Source organism: Cyphomyrmex costatus, unplaced genomic scaffold (assembly GCF_001594065.2).
Source record: "Cyphomyrmex costatus isolate MS0001 unplaced genomic scaffold, Ccosl1.0 scaffold17, whole genome shotgun sequence".
Taxonomy (NCBI): Eukaryota; Metazoa; Arthropoda; class Insecta; order Hymenoptera; family Formicidae; genus Cyphomyrmex; species Cyphomyrmex costatus.
The window spans coordinates 554,220-570,546 of NW_017275715.1; the positions used below are offsets into that span (position 1 = coordinate 554,220).

General features: G+C 33.1%; 2 protein-coding genes across 3 annotated transcripts; both read left to right on the forward strand.

Annotated features, from left to right (window-relative positions):
• The first annotated feature begins 54 nt into the window (after positions 1-54).
• On the forward strand, positions 55-4,468 carry Rnmt (RNA guanine-7 methyltransferase). Its single transcript, XM_018537342.1, has 8 exons — positions 55-317; positions 676-832; positions 1,287-1,491; positions 2,650-2,909; positions 3,005-3,186; positions 3,273-3,485; positions 3,850-4,058; positions 4,164-4,468. The coding sequence occupies exons 1-8, from the start codon at positions 259-261 to the stop codon at positions 4,241-4,243; spliced, it is 1,365 nt and encodes a 454-aa protein (XP_018392844.1). The 5' UTR covers positions 55-258; the 3' UTR covers positions 4,244-4,468.
• Positions 4,469-7,313: 2,845 nt separating this feature from the next.
• Top1 (DNA topoisomerase 1) lies at positions 7,314-16,090 on the forward strand. 2 transcript variants are annotated; one of them, XM_018537387.1, is made up of 12 exons: positions 7,314-7,734; positions 8,015-8,072; positions 9,232-9,610; positions 9,694-10,022; positions 10,096-10,226; positions 10,302-10,502; positions 10,587-10,769; positions 10,857-10,951; positions 12,050-13,023; positions 13,369-13,819; positions 14,178-14,327; positions 14,636-16,090. In XM_018537387.1, the coding sequence occupies exons 1-12, from the start codon at positions 7,699-7,701 to the stop codon at positions 14,736-14,738; spliced, it is 3,090 nt and encodes a 1,029-aa protein (XP_018392889.1). In that variant the 5' UTR covers positions 7,314-7,698; the 3' UTR covers positions 14,739-16,090. The 2 variants fall into 2 exon arrangements, with proteins under 2 accessions (XP_018392889.1, XP_018392890.1); XM_018537388.1 differs by having other exon boundaries at positions 10,602-10,769.
• Positions 16,091-16,327: the final 237 nt, after the last annotated feature.

Below are 16,327 nucleotides of genomic sequence, written 5' to 3' on the forward strand. Positions count from 1 at the left end.
GATGCTCGCGCTGCAGCGCATGCGTGAAAAATCTCCGTTGGCGTCACTGCGACGTCTTCGACGCTTTTCGTGGCGTATTTTGCGGCATTTGCGGCCAACGTCGGTATGAGGTGAAATTCGCTCGTGTTCCCGAATGCGTTGTGTACAGTGATGAACCAGTAACAGTCCTCACGTTCCGAATAGTCTGAACGACTTCCCACACTGTAAAGTCGTAACTCACATCCTTTTATTCACAATTCGTATCGCCGCGCCGACGATATGTCGGTACTTGCCGCGGACGATAAAACGGAGTACGAGGAAAAGGAGCAGCACACAAGGTATTTCTCGTCCTCGCGCTTCATCACGATATAGCGCTAAATATAGCAGTAGTAGATTTTCTTTTCATTCGAATTAAATATTTCTGAATACTTATGAAAAATATTTAATTTAATCGGTTCTCAATATTTTCTTTGTCTTTGTATAGAAGTAAAATGCATTATTCTGATTTTGTAAAGTCATTGGCGAATGTCTATAGTCTTAAACTATAGTTTTATTTATAGCCTTAAACTTTCACTTTAGAATTTTATGAAAGTACCAATTAATCATTTTTATCATACAATGTGTAGTCATTTTCACTTTTCTATAATATTTTGGATGTATAATATAAAGTTAAAAGAACAAATTTATAACTTCCAGCGAGACAGAAACATCCTCTGTCACTTCAGCAAAGTCAGAGATAAGTAAGGACACGAATGCAGAAAGTTCTCAAAGTAGGAAACACAAGCGATCACCAGATCATGAACGGCCGTCCAAAGTAGTAAAGCACGATGCTGAAGAAGATACCTCATCTACTGTATATGTCTTAATTATATATTACTACCTTGAATTTCAAAAACAATATTTATTTAATCATATATTCAAAACGTCTCAAATCTGGCCATAGTCTTAAAATTCCAGAGCCGACGTTAAAATCTATTAACACAATTTTACTGACATTGTGAGACTTATTTAATATATGTTTAAAAGGCACTAATTTCAAGGAATATAACTTGTAAAAATGAACGAATATAAAGTTTACTTCACAGAAAAATATTCCGTTGTAAAGAAAAATGATTACTCAATTAATTTTTTTTAATGACAGTTATTTTTAATAAAAAATCTTTTGATAATAATTTTAAAATATAATAATACTTTAACAAATTTTAGAAGAATTCCTTATTATGTGCTTAAAACATCTTAAAATGATCTTAAATATAAAATTGAACTATGAATACTATTAATGAATGCTAATATATTTTCTATTACAGAGTACAAACGTTCCTTCAGATTTAACGACATCTGGAAGCAATGAAAAAAATAAGGATGTGACTGATGCAAACAGGGTCCTTGACAATACAGTTTTGGTAGCCAACCATTACAATGCGCTTGAGGAAAAGGGCCTCTCGCAAAGAAATCAAAGTCGCATCGTGTATATGAGGAATTTTAACAACTGGATTAAAAGCATGCTTATAAGTAATTATTAATTTGTTTGACATTGTTGTGCGGCTGCCTTTTTCAGTTTACAGTCAATTTCAACAGAGTACAGACGTGTCATTATCTCATTTTAATTTTCTTGTTTTAATGTCTTCGTTAATTATGATAATATGTATTCTGATAAATGCAACAGCCTTGATACAAAAATTGTGTGTAGATGAGTCCATCATTTAAGATTTATTACCGATCGATCACAGTCGTTTTAATAAATTTCTTTCTTTAAGAATGGATTCTTCTGTTATTAACAATGCTTCTTATTACTGCACTAATTGTACTTCTGAAGAAGACTCAATTCAGGAGTCGAAACTAGTTAAGTTATGTATTTGAAGATCTACGATTTTGCGATAATGTAAAGTTATTTTTTTAATTCTTTTTTTATATGCTATGTTTTTTGCGTTTTTTGACAATTTAATATTTATTTTATGTTTTTGACTACTTCATTTAAAGATTAAATTTTTTAATTCTTGACTCTTAATTTGTCTTTTTAATTTACTATTTGTTTTAAACTAAGAGTCCTTTACATCATTTATTATTGTAATTATTAATTTTTGCTGCTATCTAAATGGTATCATAATATAATAGTGAGAAAAGAACAATAAGAATCTATATCTAATTGCCTACTTTCATAATTCCAATTCTTTTTTATCATTGATTCGTACTAATTAGCAGTATTACAATCTAAACTTTTAAATTTATTGTATTTTTATTTTTGAAAAACTTAGTATTATAATACGTTACCAAGTTATTTTGGATTTATATTTATAATAAATAGCCTTGTTTAATGGAGCAGAATTAGAATAATAATAATAATAATATATTATAAGCTTCTAATTTCTTGTAATATACATGAGGTAACGGAATCACATCGGGAATTGAATCAGAATTTTTTTTTTGTGACAGACGATTGCTTTACGATTAAGCTATCCATTATAACATATATAAAGTATACCTCAAAATTAATTATATTAAAAAATATAAAGTTTAAAAGTAAAAAATAAATTTAATTTGAGAAAAATTGAACTTAAAACTGGCTCATTATTGGTCTTGTTATTGTGATTTTATATTAATTTTTTAATTGTATTTTTGAATGATCAGTTATTCTGTAATCAATAAATTTATCCTTATATTATTTATCAGATGAATACGTAGTCAAAGTAAGACAAGGCAAAAGTTTCGGTACTTCGCTTAAAGTTTTGGATATGTGCTGTGGCAAAGGCGGAGACCTTTTCAAGTGGAAAAAGGCTAATATTTCACATTTGATCTGCGCGGATATAGCGCAAGTGTCGCTGGAACAGTGTCAACAACGGTACAATGACATGGTGAATAAAAAAGGTTCCAAAGATAGAGGTTTCGCTCCCATTTTCAGCGCAGAGTTCATAACAGCTGATTGTACAAAGGTGGAGGACCTATCTTATTTCTAAATACTATACAAGAATTCCATCTACAAGAAACGCACTTGTCAATGGAATTTTGTTAATCAGGAATGTTGCAGGTTCGTTTGAGAGAGAAGTTCACGGATCCTAGCATGCAGCTGGATTTTGTTAGCTGCCAGTTCGCTTTCCATTACAGCTTTGAATCTCTGCCACAGGCGGAATGTATGATTCGGAACGCCAGTGAGAGTCTCAAGCCCGGTGGCTATTTCATCGGAACCATTCCAGACGCTTATGATTTAGTGTGCGTCTCTCTCTCTCTCCCTTCTGCTTTCATATTTCTCTCTAATAGATAGATGCATGCACGCTCATCTTCTTTTTACAATGCAGTTCTAGGTGGCAAAATTGCGACGATCATAAATTCGGCAACGACGTGTACTATGTTGAATTTTTAAGCGAGGACAAATCTAAACCACCGTTCTTCGGCGCAAAGTACAATTTTCATCTGGATGGTGTGGTCGATTGCCCGGAATTCCTGGTGCATTTGCCCACTTTGTGCAAGTTGGCTCTGAAATATGGTCTTGAATTAGTAGCATTTGAAAGGTAAAAGAAAAAGTACATGGACTTAAATCTACCATTAATCATTATTTTAGCAAATAATTATTATAAAAAGTTATTACATGTATGCTAATTATGTATGCTAATCGATATTCGCAGGTCTAGTTGACATTTTCTTCAATTGTAATATGAAAAATTATTTATTACGAGTATTTTTCATAATTTTACATAATTTTAAGTTATATCTTCTTGGATTTTAACCTTTAAAATGACAAAATAAGTAAAAATAAATTGTTAACTTTAAGCAAAGATACATTAATTAAAATATACTGGATTTATGAGTATCAGAAAGAAATATTATTTTTTCTGATTAAAATTATTATCTTGGAAAAATTTTTTATATATTCAGGTTCGAAGATTTCTACGAACGTTTCAAAAACGAGGGTAGATCTCTTTTAGGAAATATGCAGGCACTAGAAACTTATCCGCCGTATCACGAAGCACCTTTACTCGGCGACCAAGAACGAGACTATCATCATGCTGTTGAATACATGCAAAATTTGCCGGCGAATCATCGTAAAATTGGCACTCTCTCGCAATCGGAATGGGAAGTCACTTGTAAGTATAATAATTCTAATTAAGGATAAGGAAAATTAGAAAATATGAAAAGAAGTAAAAATTTTCTCTGAACGAATTCAATTAAATAAATGAATCTTTTTATAGCATTGTATGCAGTATTTTCGTTTCGAAAAATGAAAACGATTTGGAATAGCGAAGGAAAGCCAGAGTATATCAAGTCGTAAAGTTTCGTAAGATAAAGAAAAACATAAAAACTGAATCAAGGAACGATTTACTGGTGTTGATGATTTTATATTGTACAATTTTATTTGTTACTGTAATGTAACTTTTACGGTAGGACGATATCATCCGTGTGAAACCAATAGAACTGCGTTTATAGAGCTGACAATCATGTAAAAATATTATTAAGAGTACTAAAAGAGTTTAACCCTTCAATGCCATTTCTCGGTATGGCCTATCAAATTTTTTTTCAAAAAATATCTTTTGAAACTTCTGTTTATTGCTCTCTTTTATTAATTAAGATATACTTACTTGATACCTCTTGATACTTGCTTGTATTTCTTAATACTTGACGTTATTGTTGAAAAAAATCTGTTACAATATGTTTATAATTTTATAAAAGTTATAAGCAATTAAAGTCGGATTGAATGTTGACAACATCACAGGTATAATAAAACATATAACATTGAAGGGTTAATCATTGGAAAACAGAATAATCTTTTTTTTTTATCGTTAATGAAATTCTATTCTTTCAAATCGTTAAAAAATTTTTTAGTATAACACGTATGATTTAGATCTCAGGAAATATAAGATCCTGATTATAACGTAATGTTAATTTCCTAATCGAGTGGATTATAGATAATCAGCTCGCAACACGGAAAATGAATCATGTATTTTAAAAAGTTAAGAATTATATATATATATATATATATATAATTAAAAATTATATAATTCTTAATTATACACTGTATATGCTTAAGAATTTTGGAATATAATTATAATATCATAATTATTTATTTAATATATAATTATAATATTATAATTGTATACATTTACAATATATTTAAAAATAAAATCATGTACAATTATTGCTATAAATTATTATCATGCAAGAAAAAGAATGACATATTATTTTTTAAAACGTATATATAAATATTCTTTTAGTTTATTTTTTATTTTTCAAAAATAATGATGCGAAAAACCACTCTTTCGAATATATAAACAAAAAAAAATCAACAGTTTTTCGCGTCGATGCTTCGGAAAATAATGAACTGCAATTGACAATAATCGAACGCCTAATGGAATTAAGATGCCATTTCATACTAACGCTCAACGCTCATTTTTAGCGTTAAAATAGATCACGTGATCTATTTTGACACTTAAGAATGAGCGTCGAGCGTCAGCATGAAAAGGCACCTTTATACATATAATTTTATTATGTAAATCGAACGTATAATTTAATACAACTTCGCAAAATTCGATCCGACGTGAAGTTGAACCAAACGAAAGAGTTGGTTGACAAGGAATATCTTGTATAAACTTATTCTTTTAAAATTAACAAAATTATAAAAGTACGGAATATTTTAAAATTATCGCGTTTCTTGCACGCCATAAGCTTACGTTACGATTAAGAACAATTTCTCCATTTAACTTCGACGATATTATATCTCAGAAATTCCTGGCGATTAACTCTTTTTGCGAGAGGATTTTAAAATTCCCGGAAGAGTTATTTTTCGCGAGAAGATCTTCCCCGCTATAGGAAAAAAGGAAAAAAGAGAATCAGTTAATTGAGAAATGAATCGATCAACGATCGTTATATTCTGATTGAATCTCGCTTTGGAGAATATTTTATCGTGCTTTTTATGGCTGCAAAATAAAATTCCAGGGTTGTGTGTAAAAAATAATCTACATCTTTACGCGTGTATACAATGTAAACTATGTTTTACGTATTATCTGTGTAAATCTACAGAACATTGGATACGTTCAGCAGAACGCAACAGTTTTGCAATCATTTTACGATTGTTGAGATAGGACTATTTCTCTAAATCTAAAAGTATAATTCAATGAGCACAAAGAAAATTGCCAATAATTGCGAAATAAACTGTGTGTGCTGAACGCAGCCATTAAAACTTATGTTCTTTAGCGTTGCACTGGATTAAAATTTTTATTCTATTTGTATATTTTTATTCATCAGTACTGAAGTTATATAGTAACAATTATAAAATTTAATTCTTTTTGTACTGTTATTTAATATAATAATTTATATATTTTACATTGCTTGTATCATTTATAGGAAAAGAACTTAGACTATGTAAACTAAATTTTAGTCATCTATGTAATCTGTGTAAACAATTTATAATTTATCGAAGTTTATGTTCTTTATTGTTGCACTAGATGATAGTAAATTAAGCTTCCATTTCTCCTTCTCATTTATATATATATATATATATAAATTTATTTATTAAAATACTAAAGTCAGACATATTAGCAATTATAAAATTTAATTGGTTCTTGCTGTACTGTGTTATCCAAATGATAATTTATAATAATTTACATTGCATGTATTCTCTAATGAAAAAGATGTAAAAACTATGTTTTACTTATCATTTATGTAAACAATTTATAAATCATTAAAGCTTTATCATTGTATTAGATTGCACTAAAGTTTTCATCTCGCTTATACATTTTTATTTATCATATTTTTTTATGATATATTAATCATAAAATTCAATTCTTTCTGTTATACAATTTGTAGTAATTTACATACTTTACATTGTGTGTACTATCTACATGAAACAGATGTAAATTATGTAAACTAAGCAATATCATTTATATAAATGTAAATCTATAAATCATCAAAGCGCTTTGTCCTTCATTATTGCAGTAGATTGTATAACAGCTGCACTAAGCTTCTATCTCTCTTAAATATTTTTATTTATCAATATTAAAGTCAGGTATATTAACAATCATAAAATTATAAGTTCTATCTGTTACCAATTTATAATAATTTACATATTTTACATTGCTTGTACTGTCTACGTAAAACAGATGCGTGTAAACCTAACGTAAACAATACGTTAAAGTTGCATGTAAACATAATCTTGAATATACGACACAACCCTGCAAAATCGTCTTCACGCATCGAGTATTGAACTCTCCTGCGGAATCGTACCGGTTTCAATCGACCTCGCGCTGCGGTGAATGACACCCTCGGCTCGGCTCGGGGCGCATCGGATCGGATCGGACTTGGCGATCGGAATCGTGTCTGGCCATCGCGCGTAGTACGAGGGTGGCGGGGCGAGCGGGCGCATGCGTGGTCGCGCGTTTCTGGCACTTAGACTGATTGCGCGGCGTCGCGACGCGCACACGGACTCAGAGAACAGTCGTTCGTCGGACGTGAGACGGGATGGGCGTTTTGCGGACGGCTTAGACAGAGTGTGCCGTCTCTCCTTCTTTCTCTCTCTTCTCTCTCTCTCTCTCTCTCTCTCTCTACTTGCCATCTTTCTCACGAATTCGCGAACACTCATCGGGAGCTCCACTGTGTGTGCGTGCGCGTACGTTCGCGCCCTAGCTATCCGCATTCGCGGCTTCTTGTTTCTCACTTCGTCGACGGCGCAACTGAACCACGGTAGTCCATCGTTGGCCGCGCTGTGTGTACAAGTTCCGTGTGCCCGAGAAAATGGAGCTCGAGCAGGCGGCGTCGCAGATGAACCTGGTAAGCAGCCGCGATCCTGCTGCGTCCACGTAGACGCGCGTTTTCACGATAATCGCCCACGGGAGTGCTCTCGCCTCTTGGCAGTCTCCGATCGTGCCCGACGCGAAATTTTTCTAAGTCCCAAAATGGCGTCTGCGACTAAGTCCTATCGTGGCGGACGGGCGAACCCCGAGGTGCGAGAGTACTCTCCCGTGGCCCCCGGCTTTCAACGTCGTCGACAAACGCGCGCGCCCGAGTTTGACCTTCCCGGTCGCGTTAAACGGTCGCGCTCATGTTTCAGGAGAAGAAGACCAAGGAGAACGGCGGCGGTGGCGACGGCGTCTCCGGGAATCATAGCGGTGAGTTCTTTTATTCGGATTTTGCACGCGCGAGAGATGAATGTTGAACAGAGAGGTAAACGTAAAGTGGGACCGAATAGTTGAATTAAAATTGACCGGAGGACTCGCGAGAATCCCGGGGAAAGAGGAAATCGAACACGTGTCTCATTCCGTTCACAGAAGAAGTGCCGAAAGGCGGGATACCTGCGGAAGTCGCCCTTCCCGTCGTACCTCCTTAATTATGAATTTTGTATCTTCTCAACGTTTTCCAGTAAAAACTCGGGAGTTCTTTGAAAAAGTTGATTTTGAGTCCTCTCGAGGATAAGATCATCGTGGATGGCGATGCTTTTAAAGAGAATAGTAAAAATTTCGAAAACAAGTGAATCATATGTGATAATGGCTTTAAGTTTAAAGAATTGCGCGAATTTTTTATTGTTAATTTTTTATGGAAAAAATTTAAGTTCATGTTTCTGGTAAAAAAATCTCATTAAACAAGTGCTTATTAACTCTAATTAATTTATTTTTATTAATTTTTTATTGTTTTTATTTTGTATTTGATTTTTAATTTTTTATATTTTGTTGGTTATGTATTGTTTTCAGCGATTGAAAGGATCTAATTTTAGAATTCTTAATAAATAATGATAATTATCTATCTATTTAATTTATCTGAGATCTACTGTTCCATCAATATCAGATTAACTGTAATTTTAGTTCAATTTTTTTACTTTCTATCTTGTAATTCTAAGAATTAAAACCGGAGCACAGACCTTTGCATAACTCACAATGCATACAGCATAAGAAAATCACCCAATCAGAATCCTCTATTTCATGGAAAGGAAGGAAATGGATTGTGATTGGTTCATTTTCTTATTAACTCATTTCTTATTAATCTCAGTTTAATTTACTCTTTATTCTTTTCTGATTTTAAGAATTAGAAAAAACAACAGTAAATTAAACCGAGATTTAAGTTAATTTACATTGAAACAGGTATAAACCAGATTTAAACAAAGTATCCTTGATACTTGTGATGTTGTTTTCAACTTTGAATAAAATTCAAAATTTATTTCTTATTTTGTTATTATTTTAGGTACTATTTAATTAATATTTACTATTAAATTATTATTATTGTATAATACTAAATTTTATATCTAAACTTCAATTAGACATTTTAATTTTCTAGATTATATCAATGGTATGTCCAATGGTTTTGATAAGAAAAGGGAGCATAAATCAGAACACAGAGACAAGAATAGAGAGCGATCTCACAAATCGGATCATAAGAACAAAGATCAGAGCAAAGACAAGGAGAGGAATCATAAAAGCGAACATAGGGATAAGGACAAGCATAAATACAGACATAGCTCCAGTTCTGTTAAGGACAAGGAGAAACATGTTAGTAGCAATAGTAAAGACAAAGACAAGGATAGAAAGAGTTCGTTGTCTAGTAAGGACAAGGAGCATAAGAGTAGCAGCTCGTCCAGCAAAGATAAGGAGAGGGACAAAACTAAGGACAAGGAACATCATCACAAATCAAGTTCGAGTTCCAAAGATAAAGATAGGTAAAATAAAAAAATATCCCTTAAAATATTAATTAATAATGTTTGACGATGATATTTATTTTGTAACAACATAATTTTTTTAGACATCACAGCAGTTGTAAAGACAAGGATAGCTTGAGCAAGGATAAAGACAAGGACTCGAAGAGCAAGGATAAAGATAGGCATAGACACAGTAGTTCCTTGAACTCTAGTTCGCGCGATAAGGACCGCAGTATTTCGAAGGACAAGGATAGCAAAAAGCACTCGTTGGAAAAGGACAAGGACAGACATTCCACTTCTCACTCTTTGAGTGATAAAGAGAAGCATCGTTCTTCAGAAAAAGATAAGGACAAGCACAGAGAAAGTTCGTCCAGTAAAGATAAGCATCGTCATGATAAAGACAAAGATCGCCATCGTCATGATAAAGACAAATGTAAGCAGAAACATTTAAACTTATTTACGTAAACATTTATTTTCTATTTTTAATTTTTCGTGATCAATCGTAGCCAAACATCGCGAAGAAAAAGAAAAGAAGGAAATTAAGGAGGAAGTTAAAATAAAGGAAGAATCAAATGTGAAGGTAAATCACGCGAATGAAGGATATTATAATATCGAATTTAAATCGGAGTTGAAGGAGGTAAGATTTCGTTTGCGGTTAATGTTTTGGAGAGTAAATGTAAAACGAAATACTGACATATATTTCTTTCCTCAGGAACTCGTGACGCAACCAGAATTTGATGATGATGACGACAGCGGTGGTGAGCGACCGCTTTATATCAAGGAAGACGATGATGAAGAACCAATTAAGGAGAATGCTATGGATTCGACAGATGGAAACGATACCAGGCTGTCGGATCTTCACAATACAACCATAAAAACAGACAATGGCTCGGAAGAAGAGGATAAACCATTGGTAAATTTTGTTTTTTGCAATTGTGTTCTTTATTTTTGAAGATTATTTAGTTTAAGCCCTACCCAATTTAATATATTGATACAGTTTTCGAGATCTAAGGTATTGCCAAGTACGAAGAGAAAAATTGAGTCGGACGAAGATGAAGATGTTCCGCTATCAACGCGCAAAAAAACCAAGAAAGGTACTAACCAGAAAATCAAGAAGAAGAAACGAAAGCATGGGGATGATGATGATGATGATTACGATGCCGAGCCTGAAGAAACACCAGTATTTAATTTTTATTAACAATATTTTTTCCAAATTAATTTGAATGTTTCTTCGAATAGTAGGTTTCATATTGTGTTTGTTTTGTAGAAACCAAAGAAGAAGACTACAAAAGTGAGAGCAATAGGCGAAGTAAGCCCTAGAAAAAAGAAACAAGAGGAGGAACAACAGGAAGTTTGGAAATGGTATGGACACTCAAAATTTTCCGCTTAAATTATGTTAATGCATTTCCTTAATTTTTATTTTAGTTATTTTCTATTAACTTTATTCATGATGTAACTTACATTTTTCAGTTCTAATGCCCGTTTCTATCAGTGTATAACAGATTAATTTTAATCCTAGTTCAAATTAAGATTAAGTTTAATCCTACTTACTCTTCACCTTTTTTTAATTCTTAGAACTTGAAAAAGGTGAAAAGTCAAACCAAGATTAAAATTAAACTACATTGGTAGAAACGGACATGTGTGAGAATTATAGGAAAAAGATAGAGTAAATTGAACTGAGATTGAAGTTATTCTACATTTATAGAAATGGATATTAATGTGGAATTTCTGCTTCTATGTCATAGGTTATGTTCAGATTCCCACCCGAGTGCCATCCATGTATCCTTCTATCCTATTGTTTACCAAATGTTAAACAGGGATGTCATGACACCCAGGGAGCACTCGAGTGGGAATCTGAACACGCCTTTATAAGATCTGATTCTTAGGGATAAAAATATCATGATTTTAAGTCCCTAGGAAATACTTTCTCCTATTGGAGAACGTAATGTAAATCTTCCATGAGAATGCATTCAGTATATAATAGGAACGTTTGTCTCCCAAATATAAAAGTCTCTAAGAAATTGGATATACATTTGCGTGTTGCATCATAACCTGTATTTCCTTATGAATTATCTCTCGAATTTACATTTATTCTCAAGTAAAAGATGCAAATGACAGGTGGATATAATGCAAAATCTTGTAAAAAGCATAGTAATTCGTTTTTCAATGAGATATTTAGTCAATCTCGGAGGCAGCCACAATTACGTAGTTCATAAAATAAAGATGAATCCATCCATTTTGAGGTTATGTTTACAGTCACGTTTCGAATCCAGTATCGAAATTTGATTTTTTACTTTCATAATGCATGCTCCATCTTGAGACTTACACAATTTCTTCATGTACCATTTAACATAATTTAAAGATAAAAACTTGTTTTTATATTAACATAATTATAACATAATTAACATTGTTCTATAATTATTATAATTAATATTCAACATGATATAACATGAAATTTAGGTGGGAGGAAGAGAAGAAAAGCGATGGAACAAAATGGTATTTCTTGGAGCACAAAGGACCAGTATTTGCGCCACCCTATGAACCCTTACCCTCTACCGTTAAGTTTTACTATAACGGCAAGGAGATGAAGTTGAGCGAAGAGACAGAGGAAGTCGCAACCTTCTACGCACGCATGCTCGACCATGACTACACAACTAAGCCCATTTTCAACAGCAACTTTTTCCATGATTGGCGAGAGTTGATGACTGAATCCGAACGTGCCAAGATCACCGATCTATCCAAATGTAACTTTAAAGAGATGCATACGTACTTCTTGCAAAAGAGCGAGGAGCGCAAAGCCATGACAAAGGAAGAGAAGTTGAAAATCAAAGAGAAGAATGAGGAGATACAGAAAGAATATGGTTTTTGCAGTATTGACGGTCATAAGGAAAAGATTGGTAACTTCAAGATTGAACCACCCGGATTGTTTAGAGGCCGCGGCGAGCATCCTAAGATGGGCAAATTGAAGAAGCGAGTGCAGCCAGAGGATGTGCTCATCAACTGTTCGAAAGATTCAAATATGCCAAAACCACCGACCGGTCACAAGTGGAAGGAGGTGCGACACGATTCAAATGTCACATGGCTGGCTTCCTGGACAGAGAACATTCAGGGCCAGGTGAAGTATGTAATGCTGAATCCATCTAGCAAGCTCAAGGGCGAGAAAGATTGGCAGAAGTACGAGACTGCGCGAAAGCTGGCGCAGTCGATTGACAAAATTCGCGCGGAGTATCGAGACGATTGGAAAAGTAAGGAAATGCGCATCAGACAACGGGCTGTCGCTCTGTATTTTATTGACAGACTGGCACTCAGAGCCGGTAATGAGAAGGACGAGGATCAAGCGGACACTGTGGGTTGTTGCTCGTTACGAGTGGAGCATATCAAACTGCATGAACAGAAAGACGGCAAGGAATTCGTCGTCGTGTTTGATTTCTTAGGTAATAATTGAATTATTGCAATTTTTATATATAATTATATTTATAATTAATCTTTTGATGCCACACACTATGGAAATGATACATTTGAGTATGGTACGACTAACTTAATTTGATTGCTTATGACATTTATAAAAATAAATATATTGCGAAGAATTTTTTCCAATTAAAATGCTAGACATTGACATAAAAAGTTTTAAGCAATGGAAAAAACATTGGAAAAGCATTAAAAAGAGAAATCCGGGAATTCTCAGAGTGGCATCAAAGGATAATAAATGGTTGTTTTATTTCTTAATATTATAATACAATTTAATTATGTAATTTCTATGGAATTAATTAATCCCGCAGGTAAAGATTCCATTCGATATTACAACGAGGTGCCAGTGGAAAAGCGCGTTTTTAAAAATTTGCAGCTCTTCATGGAAAATAAATCACCTGGGGACGATCTGTTTGATCGTCTCAACACCACCGTGATGAATAAACATCTAAACGAGCTGATGGAAGGTCTAACCGCTAAAGTATTCAGAACTTATAATGCGTCGTGGACGCTACAGCAGCAGCTTGATAAGTTAACCGATCCTAACGAAACGGAGGCAGAAAAGATCCTCTCGTATAATCGAGCCAATCGCGCCGTTGCCATATTGTGTAACCATCAGCGCTCAGTACCGAAAACACATGCAAAATCCATGGAAAATCTAATGACAAAGATTGACACAAAGAAAGCATTGATATCCGAGTATGAGCAGTTGGTAAAGGACGCTAGACAAGGTGCAAAACAGGGCTTTGGGAAGGAAAAAATGTATATTATCCTTTATTTATATTTTACATGCATATAATAAATAATTAAACATAAGTTTGTAATAGATAATGAAACTTAGACTAATAATAACTTATTTATAAAGATATTTGATAATTTAAATTTAATTATTTGAATTTTGCATATTACATACATATAAAAACTTTATTAGTTTAAATGATATTTCATTTGAATATAAAGACTGTTTTATTCCTGATAAATTTAAATTCTTTGTCGAATTTGAAATGAAAATTACTTTTTTTTTTGACACAGTTAACCAAAAAAATTCACTTTGTACATAGCTCATGTTTATACCATGCAGCTTGCATACATAAATTCAGTGCTTTTAATATTTTTATAGAGTATTTGAAAAGAAGAAGAGACAATTACAAAGATTGAAGGATCAATTGACCAAGCTGGAAGTCCAGGCAACTGACCGAGAAGAGAATAAAGAAATTGCACTGAGTACCTCCAAATTGAATTATCTTGATCCTAGAATTTCTGTTGCATGGTAAGTACATTTAATATTTTTATCTAACTTTTTTATTTCTGAATTTTTATTATTTCACTTTCTTCAGTTTTTTATTTTGTGTGTATGTGTGTGTGTATTTGCAATATTTATTCTTGCATATTTTATTTACTATAGCTGATATTCTTTTTGCTAATATTGATATTATGATGTTATCTTAAATAATTCCTCCGTCATTTCTCAGAAAGATAAAAAATTCTGGATAGAAGTTGAACCAATCATGATTAATACTTGTTTCGCATATTATTTTCCTTCTTCACATGTCTATACGAACTTTTATGCTTTTTCAGGTGCAAAAAACACAACGTTCCGATTGAGAAGATCTACAACAAGACTCAGAGAGATAAATTCCGATGGGCAATAGACATGGCTGGTCCGGACTATGTGTTTTAACCCCGCGGATTGTCATCGTCATTATCGTCAAGGCCAACGCATATCGGTCCATGAGAGGAGTATATCTCCCGCTGACGATGTATCTAGTGAATTTTACGTTCTAACGAGCAGCCAGGAGACTTAAAGTAAGATAAAAGAAAATGAAAAAAAGAAGAAAAAAGAACAGCATGGAAAATTTTTTACACTTATGCGATAAAAAAATGTGAGAGTGGGAACATATTTTCTACATAATAATGTGCATCACGTGCGGATTAAACAATGCGATTGGTATATCTGAAGTGTTTAATTGAATACAATACGCAAAATCGACGAGCCTGTCTTAGACAAATCGTAGGCGTTTTGTCATGCTTTGTATTCACATCGCTAGCTTGTTCGTCTACATGTTGGTTTGTACAAACTACTCAGAAGTGATAATTCGTAGGAATGATAATTGAAAGAATGGTTACTGTGTAAATTGCATGTGACTTTTTATGCGAAGGAAAAAATATTTTTATTTCGTTTAGGTAGAAATTCATTCTAATTTGGCGTAAAAAATTGCAAAAAATAAATTACGGAAAAAAAAGGACTTCAAATTTATGATGGCACACGCGTGAGAGAGGCAGAAATCGAATTTTGCGAAAAGCATAAGGAATCGTATGGTCGACTTCGGCATGCGAAGAAGCTATAACTGCGCTATTGTATATATGTAGGACATATTCATATGAGTGAAACGCGGATATCATTTACGATTGTGTCCATATTAAAAAAGAAAAAAGAGAGGGAAGAAAAGAAAGAGGAGGAAGGGAAAGAAAACAAAAGAAACCAACTCGGAGCAGGCAGCTGATAAATTTTATATTTCCCTTTAACGAGCATAAACACACATAATGCACTTGTTTCTCTCATAAATGTATGATGTCATTCATCGAGTATCACATTTACATTTTGCAGCATCATGTCGAAAACATATATGTATTCGTAGAACGTATTCGATATTGTGCACTTCTCTTTTGATATATAAATGGAAAAAAGCGTACTAGCAAATTTTCGCCGGATCACGATTCGCCCCATCCTTTCACCCCCACCCCTCCAAGAAACTCAATAGTATAAAGAAATATCGGAATATATAGATATATATATTTAAGCGAATTACATCGCTTTAGCGATTTATGTTTTATAAAATGATGTCTAGGCTATAAAAATAAACGAAAGATGTATCCCTTAATTTTTTAACGTTATTTGCACATCTTACGTGGACCTTGCTCAGTACCGAGCGAAAGGGTTACTAGGCACATATACACGCGTGTATGTTATATATATATATATATATACATACATACATATATATGTATATGTAATATGCAGGAATAGAAAGTAACATTTCTCATCTCATAATATATTTCGTGCAAAATATATATATATATTACAAAAGTAAGTATATAATACATATAATTATATACATGTATGAATTATATGTATTTGTATGTATATATACATGCATATATATTTTATGCCCATTTGACGATAAGCATTAAAACATAGCGTCAAGAGTTTTCCCATTTTCATGATTAATTGTGAAACAATCTGGCGCATGTGCTTAAATAACACGTAAA

Excerpts from the sequence above, each read along its gene's own strand:
- Rnmt (XM_018537342.1), top strand. The coding sequence starts at position 259 with ATGTCGGTACTTGCCGCGGACGATAAAACGGAGTACGAGGAAAAGGAG. Across the intron at positions 1,492-2,649 it reads GATTAAAAGCATGCTTATAA|ATGAATACGTAGTCAAAGTA; the intron begins GTAATTATTAAT and ends ATTATTTATCAG. Across the intron at positions 3,486-3,849 it reads GAATTAGTAGCATTTGAAAG|GTTCGAAGATTTCTACGAAC; the intron begins GTAAAAGAAAAA and ends TTATATATTCAG.
- Top1 (XM_018537387.1), top strand. The coding sequence starts at position 7,699 with ATGGAGCTCGAGCAGGCGGCGTCGCAGATGAACCTG. Across the intron at positions 10,023-10,095 it reads TCGTCATGATAAAGACAAAT|CCAAACATCGCGAAGAAAAA; the intron begins GTAAGCAGAAAC and ends GATCAATCGTAG. Across the intron at positions 10,952-12,049 it reads CAACAGGAAGTTTGGAAATG|GTGGGAGGAAGAGAAGAAAA; the intron begins GTATGGACACTC and ends CATGAAATTTAG.